At 37.8% G+C, this 12,319-nt stretch overlaps 1 protein-coding gene across 1 annotated transcript in view; it reads right to left on the bottom strand.

Moving 5' to 3' along the window:
* ADCY8 (adenylate cyclase 8) overlaps positions 1–12,319 on the bottom strand; it is a 132,804-nt gene that overhangs the window by 21,300 nt on the left and 99,185 nt on the right. Inside the window, exons 10-12 of the mRNA XM_076329088.1 lie at positions 7,531–7,732; positions 4,392–4,481; positions 2,854–3,026 (exon numbers count right to left, since the gene is read on the bottom strand). Coding sequence (XP_076185203.1) covers positions 2,854–3,026; positions 4,392–4,481; positions 7,531–7,732 — 465 coding nt within the window. The remainder of the gene's footprint in view (positions 1–2,853; positions 3,027–4,391; positions 4,482–7,530; positions 7,733–12,319) is intronic.

Raw genomic sequence — 12,319 nt, 5'->3', positions numbered from 1 at the left:
TATTCTTTAAATATCCCTTGTATTTGAAAATTTAACTTAGCAATAATTAGTTCAAGAGAACAGGAATGTATTTAGAATGCTCACTGTTTGGAGACAACTATATTAAATAACTAAATTGTAGCCTACAGTAGGTACAGAGAAGGTGATGATCTTTCTCTTTCAAATGTGATATGCAAGCTGTGTGTCAGTCACTCTCTTTTCCTGGGAGCTTGGTAAACATCCATGAACCCCCCAGCCCCTGTGGAGTACAGGAGTTGGGATCTGGATGGGGAAAGGTTGAGGCTGGAGCTGGGAAAGGGAAACTTCCAGGCTGTGAAAGTGAAAGCCCAGTGAATGGGCCTAGAGATAAAAGATGGACCCCAAGGCAGATGCTGAAAGTTAAACATCCCTGTATATTGAGAAAGGTTTGGAGAAGATGACAGGTGAGTTGAGGAAGGAGGTGTGGATCAAAGGGGAATCAAAAAAATGACAAACAGTAATTAGGACTGGTTTTACTAAGCCACAAAGAGGAGCATAGAGAAGAAATGTCTGCCTATGACAGGGGAAGTAAAGGAAACACTTGCAGACAGTAGGGAAACAAAGAAGATGAACCAAGAAGATACTGGCTGTATGAAATCTGCTGTATGAAATCGCTGAGATGCCGTGTGTGGAGCATGAAGAAAATGTGACAAAATAAGGTGAAAGGGGTCCAGAGCAGTTACAGGGGGTTTCAAATATAAGGAGAAATTACAGTTATGTGGAAAGATGACAAAACTGAAGAAAGTAACTCTGTAATATCAGGTTTTTTTAAAAAGGCATGTTTCCCAGGAGAAAAGACATAAATGAACCCCCTACCAGTTGGGGAACCAGTAGGGCAAATCTTATAGTAAAACAAAAGCGAGAAAGAACTAAATTTGGAAGTGAATCGGACATGGATACTTGGCAATTATTTTGTTAAAGGGAGATGAGGAAAGATGAGGAAATGGTTAAGAGGTGCTTAAAGGTTGAAGTTGTGGAAAAAGTTAATAAAGGAGTAAACAAGGAGCAGAAGTTGGAAGAGACTTTGGGACACTCTTCTGTCTACCCTGAGGTCTAAGTAAAGTCCAGACCCTGAATCCATTTTCCGTAGTAATTTTGAAAAAAAGATCAGGTAATATTTGTCAGAGGAGGACTCCTACAACAGAGAAATTAGAGAGAGAAAGAGCAGAGCTTGATGGAGACTAAACCAAAAGGAAACTTTCTTGTGAGAGAGCTAACTGAACTGACTTTGTGGGCCTAATGAAGAATTTACTGTCAGGAAATGTACCACTGTGGGATGAGTCATCAATATAGAGCAAAAGACAGGCAGGAAACATCTTTGTCATCTGCAAATATTTTGGAATTCCAATGTTTCCCATTTTGAAGTTGTCTGAAATGCAACCTCCCAAAGATTTCATCCCAGAAGGACTCCTTGTACACTGGCTAAGGGCAACAGCCTCAAAGGTCTTATTTATGAACTCATCTGTTATTGCATATTATGGTAAGGTAGCTATAGCCACACATATATGAGCTAGATGAGTTTTGTAGGGAGTTGCAAAACCTTTTATTCAACTAATTAGTATAGCTAAGAAACCAGATAAGTTTCTGGGCACACAGCCTTCAACCTCATGCTCCCTATATGTCAGAGCTGAAGTTCAGGTCCTTGTCTTGAGTGTGGAGCATCTCAGCTGAGTTCCCTATGTCCTGGGCTGTTGGCTACTCTAGAGGATATTCCTGGCTTTTTCTTACTCTTCTGTGATAAAAGTCACTGGAGAGTTTCATTGACACAGGGAATAGAAACTACTCTGAATTCTCTAAGGTTTTCACACAAGGGAGAATCTTTCTTTGCCATGCTTGATTAGTGACAAAAATTAAAGACAACGGTCATGACTTCTACTTTTAGTTACTTAGCCAAAGTATTGCTTACTGCCATTTGTCATATTTGCTGGGCTCTGCTGTGAATATGCTATATGTCATATCAGTAGTCTGTAGGAGCATAACTAGCATTAGAAAAAGGAATTGCATCCCAAATCTTTAGTACCTTGCTACCGTAGGAAGCTAGCAAGGAAAGATATGCGTGCAGAGCCTTACTATGTGTAAAGATGTGGCTGTTGTGAGGACTAATTTTACTGCAAATCCATGCTTTTCTGTCATTCTGAGGATCTTCATCTGGCACGCACTTACAAGCACAAGCAACTGCAATACTGAATTAGTCAAGTATCAAAGACTGAAGAAGTGTTTTTCAGAATGAGCTAAATCACTGCTGCTCTAAATTAAGTTATTTTAACACTTAATACACCTCTGACTCTGCAAATTACTGTGGCTCTTCTGTCTTCCTCTTCAACTCCTCTTGCTGGGAAGGAAGCCTGGGAGGAGGAGTCTGTCCTTCAAATGCAATCCTACAAAATGGGATCATCCCTGTATTCCTTATATCTTTCACAACTACACATTATAGTTTGAATTTTATTCAGTTAAAACCGTGTCCCTAAAAAATCAATTGTTCACTCCTGTTTTCTTAAATTGAGGTGAGAGTTTCAATCAGTATCTCTGGAGTTTTCAAGAATAGAAGCAACCAATGTATATGCACTGTAATGCATATTTTTAGCAACATGGATAGACTAGGGGAAACATAAAAGACAAACCCTGCTCAATATTTAAATGTCCTCATGAAATGAACATTTTAATAAAAAAGCCTGAGAAAGAATCACATTATAAATCTTTTTGGATTAGTCATTGCCTCTTGCAACCATCACTCCATACTTAACTATGGTGCTATCCTATATGTGTATACTCTGGCAAGACTTGACCCGTTACCTTATTAAAAAGCAGTTCCTAAAGAGGGCTGTGAACACTTACTCTCCATTGTGGTTAAAGTTGTCATATTGCAGAAAAAGGGAAGCATAAATGGTCTCAGTCAGCAGAGAATAGATCGCAATCATGATGAGAAGTACTGCCAGCTTCAGGACAGAGTTGAGACGAAGAAAGACTGCACAAGTCACCATTGCCAGCACACCAGTGAAGACAAAATACTGAATAGAAAACAGTAGTGGTTACTTTCAGTGATCAGTGACTACATATTAACTCCATAAATATCTACATAGATGATCAAGTGATCAGAGGTATAAAAAAAATTGCTCTGGATTTCAATGCTCAGCTAAGTCTTCTTAGGGTGCAGGGCACTTTGAAAATAAAGGTTTTGCTGAAATAGAACGTGAAATTACAAATTCTCTATTTTGCATGGCACCTCCATGTTAGCAGAAATCCTCCTCTGAGCCTTTATGGCATTTTCATTATATTAGAAGGGAAAGGGCATCCTGTACAGTGAAAAGAGGAAAGGGAGACATGTAGTAGTTTGCTAATGAAAAGTCAACCGAGAGAAAATAATTTATATTCCTTTGGATTCTGAAGTTCCACAAGACCCACATTAATCAGGATGGGAGAATCATATTCCTGCTTTAATCCTTTTCCCATGCTACTTGAAGAGAGGATAAAGCCACAGGTTTTGTTGGTTTTTAATTTTAATTTTTTTATTTTTAATATTGCAGGTCTAGCTTAGTTACATTACTCTCTTAAAATGTGGTGCCTGGAAGTTTTATTCATATCTCATTTTCTAATCTCTTCATTGTCTCATTTTTCTCAATGATTAGTCATCTGTCCAATGCAAGCCATGCAGCTGATACTGGATATGGAGAGACAATCATGGCCATGAGCTACTCAGATTTAAAATAGCAACATCAACACCCACAGTTCAAATGCAGTTTAAATTAACTCCTATCATACAGCTTTAGGAGAGATAGCATTCATTTTTCTGAGTACAGTTTTTCTTTAGCACAGTTCCTCTGTAGGAAAGTCTGCATCCCTACAATTTGCGGCATACTGCTGGCAGTATCATGACACTGCCATATGACTTTCTAAGCAACATACTTCTTTTATGTACACATGACCAACCCATTGATTTTGTTGCCTGCTTGCTCATCATAGAGATTATTTTTTTTGCTCCAAATGTAAATTTAAAATAACTACAGCAGAATGACTGCTGGTTTTGCTATGTAAGAAGTATTAGTCTCCATTAACTTCATATGAGTTAAGTAGTACGTTTTAATGCACTAGGTTCATTGAATCATTGCTGGATGTGTTTCCAACATAAAGGTTCTGTATGAAGTTCAAAGGTTGAAACTTGGTTGTAATGACCCATTAGACCATAAGATTAATTCCTTCTGTAATCCGCCTCTGCTTTTTCTACCAGCATATGGATAAATGCTAAGGTTCAGCTTCACAGTGTTGTTGAGGCACCTGACTCCGTCACCAGTACACAGGTTATTGATTCCAGGTAGTGGTTGCCATGTAACCTTTGTGGATCTGTGCCTCAGATTCAAAAGTACCCTCAGAAATACCTCAGGATAGGAACAGATGTCCGTAAACGATGCAGATGAATTGAATGTCTGGTTCTTCAGGGCGACTGGTTTGTCAAAATCACACCATAGCTATGAAGAAAGAAAACAAAATTACCTCCTCAAAATTTGTATACTTTGCTATAAAATATAGATAAAATTATTAAATTGGGAGCATAAAATCAGACAGCATGTGTGCACTTGTCTGCAAGCAGGTTTTTTATGCTATGTTGCTATGGACAGTGTTATCCTTCTAGATGTGGGACAAAATCCTATGGTGTCATGCAGAATTGGCTTGTGCCAAAGCATAATGTGGTCTCAGAACTGCAACTGAAGGGAATAGAATAGAAGGGAATGAAAATTCATTCATGATACAATGGTTTTGAGAATGTAATGCTGCCTTTTGCTGTTATGACCTGCACTCATTTTAATGGTATTTCAAACCAAGTGTATTAAATATAAACAAGACAGCAGTGTTGAGTTGCAATACATCATGGTCTTAGAACACAGGAAAAAAATCATTAATGGTTTCATGTTTTGACAGTTAAAGCAGATGGAGTCTCCTGTTACATATATTAATCCAATCTGGATGTTTATATTAGGACATTTCATCAACCCAGTACGTACAAGCTAGTTCCCCTGTCTTTCTTTCCAACAGAGTTAGAGAGTTTGTTTAATGAGGCCCAATTTCTTATAATTAAATTCTAATGAATTTTGAACTTGGAACTCTCTTGTTTGTTCTTTCAGCAATTCAGTCATCTCTGCAATGCAGCAACATTATCTAAGTTGCCTGTGCAGTCCTCTGTGACAACAGATAGTTAATGGTACCTTCTGAAAGTTTATGAGGTGTACAGCACCTCTCTGCAGAGCAGAGTGCCATGAAAACCACTCTGGGTGTCTTTTTAAAAGACCTTCAGGATCAGAAACTTTATTCTAATTTTATAACAATAAGAATGCACTTGATGTAAAGAATCACAAGACTCATTTACCCCCCTGGTGAAACCAAAGCCTTATGGCTCATGTTAGAAAGCATCTGAGACTTAGTCACCTCCAACTGGGTGCGTTTGAACTCAGTGGATGCATATAACTGCAAGGCTGAGCTGCATTACCTGTTATTAAATGCATGCAGGTCCCTCCTGAGCAAACTATTATTATAGCAGAATTTTGACATTTGAAATAATGAGGTTATAGGAATGTTGTGATTTCCTGTAGAGGTCAGGACTCAGTGACTCAAGTCATTGCCATTCTAAATATATGACAATAAATATAACTGTTTACTGCTTTATAGAAACCCACTGGTATGACAGTAAAAAGAATTATATTTCTTTTGACTGGTTTTGGATTAGCCATCCCACAAGACTGCAGTGGACACAATCTTAAAAAATAATCCACAACAAGTCAGGGGAAAATCTCGTTATCGTCGTATCCACAGCAAATTGGGTACGGATAGCCCATTACAGATCATCTTGTTTCAAGAGCAAGATTAATTCGAGCAAAATCTTTCCTGACAGATATTTGTCAAACATGATTTTAAAAACTCTAAATTCTACAATGCTCCTTAGTGATCTATACTATAGTGTACCACTGTCCTTATCTTCAGGAAGTTTTCAGCCCTATTGAACTTCCTGCAATTTACTGTATTTGTATTTTCTCTGTAAGGATAGCAATTCATGGTTACATTCTTCTTTCTCTGACTAACTCTCCTATCAGTGACTGCATGGTATCACTAAATAACCCAGACAGATACTGAGTCCTCGCATATTGGCAGCCTGAATTCAATCATGGAAGAATGACAGCAATAGAATGTAATAAAATCTCATATCTGTTAACAAAAGATGAGGTAAACCCTTGAAGCATCAGACTTCAGCATGCTTACTCCAATGATATAATAATCATTATTATTAATTATAACAGGATAATTATTGTTGCTGCTGTGTTGTTATAGTTGCTATTGTTATTACTGTCACTAAATGCTTTCCTGGTCTCATCTAGAAGGAAATAAATATTTAAAAAGAGTAAGTTCAGATGAAAAAGCACTGCTACATCCATAGCCAAAAGGTGCTCTACAAGAGGAAAGAGTGATGAAAATGTTACTTTTAATCTATCAGTGAGATATTTGCTGCCTTCTTGGCTCAGGCTTCAACACCTGCCAGGTTGTCTGACATGATAATCTGCCTAATTCATGCAAAGCTGTCTCATATTTCTGAAGACACCCAGGTAATCAGGGCTCTATTGTATTTGCATACAAGACCCCACTCTTTTACCCTGTGACATTGCATAGAGCTAGGCCCACAGTATTCAACTACCAGTATTTTTATCTAACCACAGCTGCTAAGCAAAGCTTGGTACATGCCTTTCCTCCCAGATATACTGATAAACTTCGCTCTAGACTTGTCACACTTTACAGTCTTAGTGGAGATGTATAAATTAGGAGCTAAATCAGACTAAACTGCCCTGTGTGGGCAGTGGAGAGAGAAAAATCTCTTTATTGGGACCAGTATGATCAAAAGAAATCTTTGGGAATGCCTGTTTTTCTGCACTGACTATAAAGAAAGTTGAGAGTGACTATGCCCATAGTTCGGTACTTCAGCTAAGGTGAATCCTGGCCAAAGGGGTTTGTCAAACCACTAAATGAGCAAGGCAAGGTATGTTTAGAATTTATGCTTTTTAACTTCTTTTTACATGCTGTGGTTACTGGCTCAGCTTGACCTTCTCCATCCTTTCTTTGAAAGTATTTTCTGGGTTCGTTGACACTTCTCATTTTTTTAATAATCTAATTAATGGGAGAACTGTGAGATGAGGAATTTAATATCTGTAAGCATTACTTGGATTGACAGTCTTTAAGAAAGTATATCAGCATGTCAGAAAATTACAAATGGCCCTCAAAGGGTAGATATATTGAACAGAAAGTAGAAAAAGGGTTTTAAAAATAGATGATACTCATGAAGGAGAAATAATTAGATATTTCAGAAATACACAGTTTAAGCAACAGATTGAATTTCCTGGAGCTGTGGTACTTTGCCTTTTATATTTAAATCATAGCTGGCTTATAAACACATTAGTTAGCAAGTACCGTAGCAAGCTTAATAATTCATAAATCATCTTTTCCTGTATAATAATCCCTGGCTCCCTATAAACTTACAATATTGATGATGGCTCCAAGAAAATTAATCAGAATGGATGCAAATATAATGACATTCCTGGCCAGGTAGGTCTCATTAATCCAGCAGCAAGTTTTCCGGAGCATTAAGGGTAAACATTTGTAATCCTCTGCCGTAGTGATTAGCACAAGAGCGGAGTGCAGCATAATCAGAATAGAAAACTGAATGACCATTGGTATCACCCTGGGAAGAAAAAAGAAGAGAACCCAGCATTAAACCTCAACACAATACCACTGCTAATAAAAATAAAAGTGTAAACAGTTAAGACTAGGAAAAATCAGTTGCCATAAATCTGAGACAATTAGTCTAGGAAAAAACCCAGAGAAAACAAAGATTTGTTCATGTTCCATAGGTCTTCCATTGCTTCACATGGTTTCTTGCTGAGAAACTGCTGTTGAAGAAACAAGCCAGGGAAATCATTGCCAGTGCCTCTCTCTGTCTATATAGAGTCCGAGCAGCAGGAATGTCCTTTCTTTTGGGACTCAGTTGTCCCTTAAGTTTCTTTCAGAGCAAATCTATTCAGCCTGTAGGATTCTGATGCCAGTTATATATGAGCTGGTTCCCACTCTAGTAGGCTAGTTTGGGGGCAGTTTAGTAAGGTGTTATTTTGTATACAGCACAACACAGATGTCTTAAACTCACTATACTGAGGGTCATAGACTGTAAAGTGAGTGCAATAATGCAGCCTGTTTTCTGAGTAAGTCAGGATATAATAATTACCGAAATGCAAGATTCCTCTCATTTTAATTAATAGTGGATCAACTGCAGCTAAGAATCTCATTGGTTTTCATGGAAGCTCTTTAAAATTTAAAGCAGATGAAAAGGTGTTCTATGATCCAAATGTTTAAATAAAACATCATTTGGCATACTCTGTAAACTCTTTTCTTGCAAATGTGATCTTTAATCAAGTATTGTTAAATGCGTACACAGAATAGGCAGTTCAATTCCTTTGAATAAACTGTAAAAAACCATAATTTATTCTAGTCCAACTTTCATATATTTTTCTAAATTTATTCCTTTTTCTTGCTTAAATCTGGGACCTGAATTCAGTCAAGTAACTGACGTGGTTGGGAAATGCAGTAAGTCGGTTTACTTCGCTGAGAAGAAAACACTCAGCACTTCACAAGTCAAGTTGTTTTGTCCCCATTTGTGCCAGTCATTGTCTTTCTGTGTCTCTTTTCCCAAAGATCAAACACATGCAAAATAAAAGTAACCCCACTGTTCCTGCAAACCTCTCCGCTCTTCACTTTGCTTTCCCTTGCCTTTTTGCTATAAGGAGAATGATTAAACTTGAGGCTTTGAATTAAGTAATTAAAATTTCTAGTAACCTAGTTGTATACAGGCCAGTACACTACAGTCATTTAATCATAATGTCTCACAGAAAAAAACCTTTGAAAGTGGACTATCAGGATGCTCCAGGGAGACTTCTGCACTTCCAGGTGGCTGAATGTAGGTAAGCTGTACTCTGCTCATTAAGCCTTCTGTAAACACATGTTTTGTCTTATTGAAAACATGACGTTTCAGATTTTGTTAAACATCACCTATCCCTCTTCTCTTTGGGTAGGGTGCAATGCTATTTGTACCCTTGTGCCCTACCGCAAGACAAATTTAAAGGTGTAAGGTGGAAATAGAAGTGAAAACATCAACATAGCTTTTCTGTCCTCGTTTTTCAGTAGGTCAGCCAGATCCACTCCCTGAATCTAAATGGACTATATCTCAACCTACCTGAAATTCTCCTCAATTTCAGGCTATTCAAATTTGGTTTTAGAAGAGCAAATTCTAAACTCATACTGAACTGAATTCAGATCTGTGGCTTGATCCTATTAACTTAACTAAAGCTTTCATTCCTGACAGTTTCACCATAAGCTAACAGGTATGTAGCCAACGAGAAGAGGAAACTGCACTGAGATAGTGGCAGGAGAGGATACATGGACATAGCAGGACAAGCTTGAGAATCAGTCTGTGTCAGAACTGGCATTTCTTAGCTCTGGCCATGTTTGCAGCTGATGGATAGAGTCCAAAATATTTGCACCAAAGAGAAGCCAAAGATGCACTGGGTAGTTTATGTGAAAACTGTGAGTACATCTTCCTCACAGTACTGATGTTTGTAGAAAATACCTTGAGAAAACAGGATAAATGAAAATGTTTATCTTCAAAAGGAAATACTTTTTTTGGAAAAAAGTAGGCATAAATCAGAGTATATGTGGGGAAATGTTGGTCATGTTGAGGGAAAAGACATAAATAACGCATGAGGTACAGGTGTCAAACTGAAAGAGATTTACATGCAGAACTGTACTCCTGTATGCTTTAGCCTGTTTAATTTTAAACATTATCTTTTACAAGAATGTTCTGATTTTTAATCCCCTAATTCAGCTGTGATGATAGAGATTCATATACATTAAATCTGATGGTGTTTTAAAGATAATATTTGCATAAACATTATTCCTTTCTGATCATCCAAACACATGCTGGGACAATGACTCCTTTAAAGTATCAGGACAGAATAACATGCAGTTTCTTTCAAAATTTCTTGTCTATCACCTAGTAAAATTAATCAAGCTAACACAGAAGTATGATCAAGGTATAAGATTTTTGAAAACAGCATGCAAACCTCATAATAATTTACAGTAATGTAGCTATGGCTTATATGTACAGCTCCCACTCTCAGAACCACAAAATTAATGAGACTTGCAGTGTAGAAGTCCAGAAAAGAAAATGGGTTAAACAGATAACAAACAGAAAACAAGACTGTAAGGATAACAGAGAGTTTTTCTTTTGGAACATGTCTGAACTGCTAAAAGTAAGGTATATATGCATAAGATGATGTTTTTTCATAGTACCAAATTATACTACAAAACATTTTGAAATAAAATGTGAAAAATATCAAAATGGAAGTTCTGTTCCCCAATGAACTGAAATAAGATGAATTACACATTAACTTCCCCGAGAGCTTCCATGTGGTAACATTAGCTTTGACACTGTTCTGATGATGTACCATTGGTATAAAATGGTATCTTACACTTGGGTCAGCATTTCACTCCAACAAGCTTTGTCAGAGTGTTGTGTGTGAATTGAATACAGGACATAGTAGAGCTTCCCAAAAAAGTCCCATCCAGCAAGCTCACCCAGAAGTAAAGCTTGCTTTTGAAAGAAGGAACAATGTAGCCAGTAAAAACAAACTGTATTATGAAGGGAAGAGTGAGTAATGAAGAAACAAAGATTGGAGCAGGAGCCACAGATTTCATCCTGTGCGACTAAAAGTTTTGTGGGAAGACTCTCAGGACTTGCTGAAAGTCCCAAGACTACCAAGTAGAGACACAGTGCAACGATGTCTTGAGAGCAGCTTCTGTCTGTGAAAATATACAGAAAGCCAAAGGAGACACAGCCAATAAAGCCAGGGAAAAACTGGACATATGTTCATGGAGAACTAGTCAAGGGAGTCAAGAAAGCTCATCAAGAGAGCTGTGTAGTTTAAGATACAATTCATTTCACTGCACAGCAGTCTCTTAGATTTATTCAGATAGAAGGCACCTTGAGATCCACTGATTGACCCATTCTCCAGTGGCTATACTTTGAACCCGGGTTATAGACACTGACAGATACTTATGTGAGATTAATTCCTTCAGTTTCCCACACTACAGCAGTATTCTGTAATAGCCTTCTTGCTTTCCAAAGCCAAATGACTGAGATCCTCTTTGGAACTGATAGTTTCTATCTATATCTCATATATATATAGACAGTTTATATATGCAGATGTAGCCTACCAATTCTGCAGACCTAGCCTGACCCAGCTCTAAATGAAACCAAATTAAGGCTTTCAAAAATATTAGGGTCAAGCCTCAAGAGGTCAGACCTGAGGACACTGAACATGAGTTCTTATTTTGAACTGCCAAACTCTACATGTAAGACCCGGTGCTATGGAATTGAGGTACTATAAAGGGAGCATCTAGGGACCTAAGTCTGAGATATCAATCCAAAATGCAGCATAACCTGCTTAGGTACCTGAGAAACCATGGCCTTGTATTTGTTCATAATAAATATATAGGCAACAAAAATTCTTCCACTGTAGCTGTTTGGCTGAACATTGATGTGTTTGTCTCTTGTCTAAGCCTGTTTGAGATAAAAACAAAACTGAAGTCTGCACACCTATGACCTCCTAGAGGATCAATCCAGTATCTGTGCTAAGATTTTGTTGGCAGCATACTTATAGGATCAAGTACAGCAGAAGACAGCCAAGGTTAGAGGAATAGGAACAAACAGCCATAATACTCTTCTGTCCATGAACTTCTCCCAGAACTAGGACACCTGGGATGGATCCCCTCTTCATTCAAGATGAGATTCAAGACCAAATGCTTTTCTTTCTAAGGGCTCCCTTACTGTCAAGATCATGTGAAGTTTGAAATAGAGCTTTTGCCTTCCCTCTTTCTCGTGTACCGTTGCAAATCAAGAGTTGAGTCAGAAGGAAAAATTATGTAAAACAGAAGATGCAGATGTTTAAATGAACAACAGTTTCAAATCAGTTTTTCACCCCTCACAAGAATAACCCAGTGAAAAACTGACAGAACTGAGTAGTTCAGCAGTCTACTCTAGTATGATCTCTTGCCTACATGAGCATATAGAAAGTTCATTGCAGGAAATTCCCAGGCCTCTCAGATGGAGAAGATGAATCACTGCAACGCTGGCAATGTAACTTAATGGCTTTGTAGAGGATAATTACAGCAGAAATATGGCATTAGTTTATGTCACTTAGAGTAATTTCCCCAACTCAAT

The sequence above is a fragment of the Aptenodytes patagonicus genome, chromosome 2 (assembly GCF_965638725.1).
Source record: "Aptenodytes patagonicus chromosome 2, bAptPat1.pri.cur, whole genome shotgun sequence".
In the NCBI taxonomy this organism is placed as follows: Eukaryota; Metazoa; Chordata; class Aves; order Sphenisciformes; family Spheniscidae; genus Aptenodytes; species Aptenodytes patagonicus.
The sequence above is the reverse complement of the archived record's forward strand: the minus strand, read 5'-3'. Positions and strand labels throughout refer to the sequence as shown.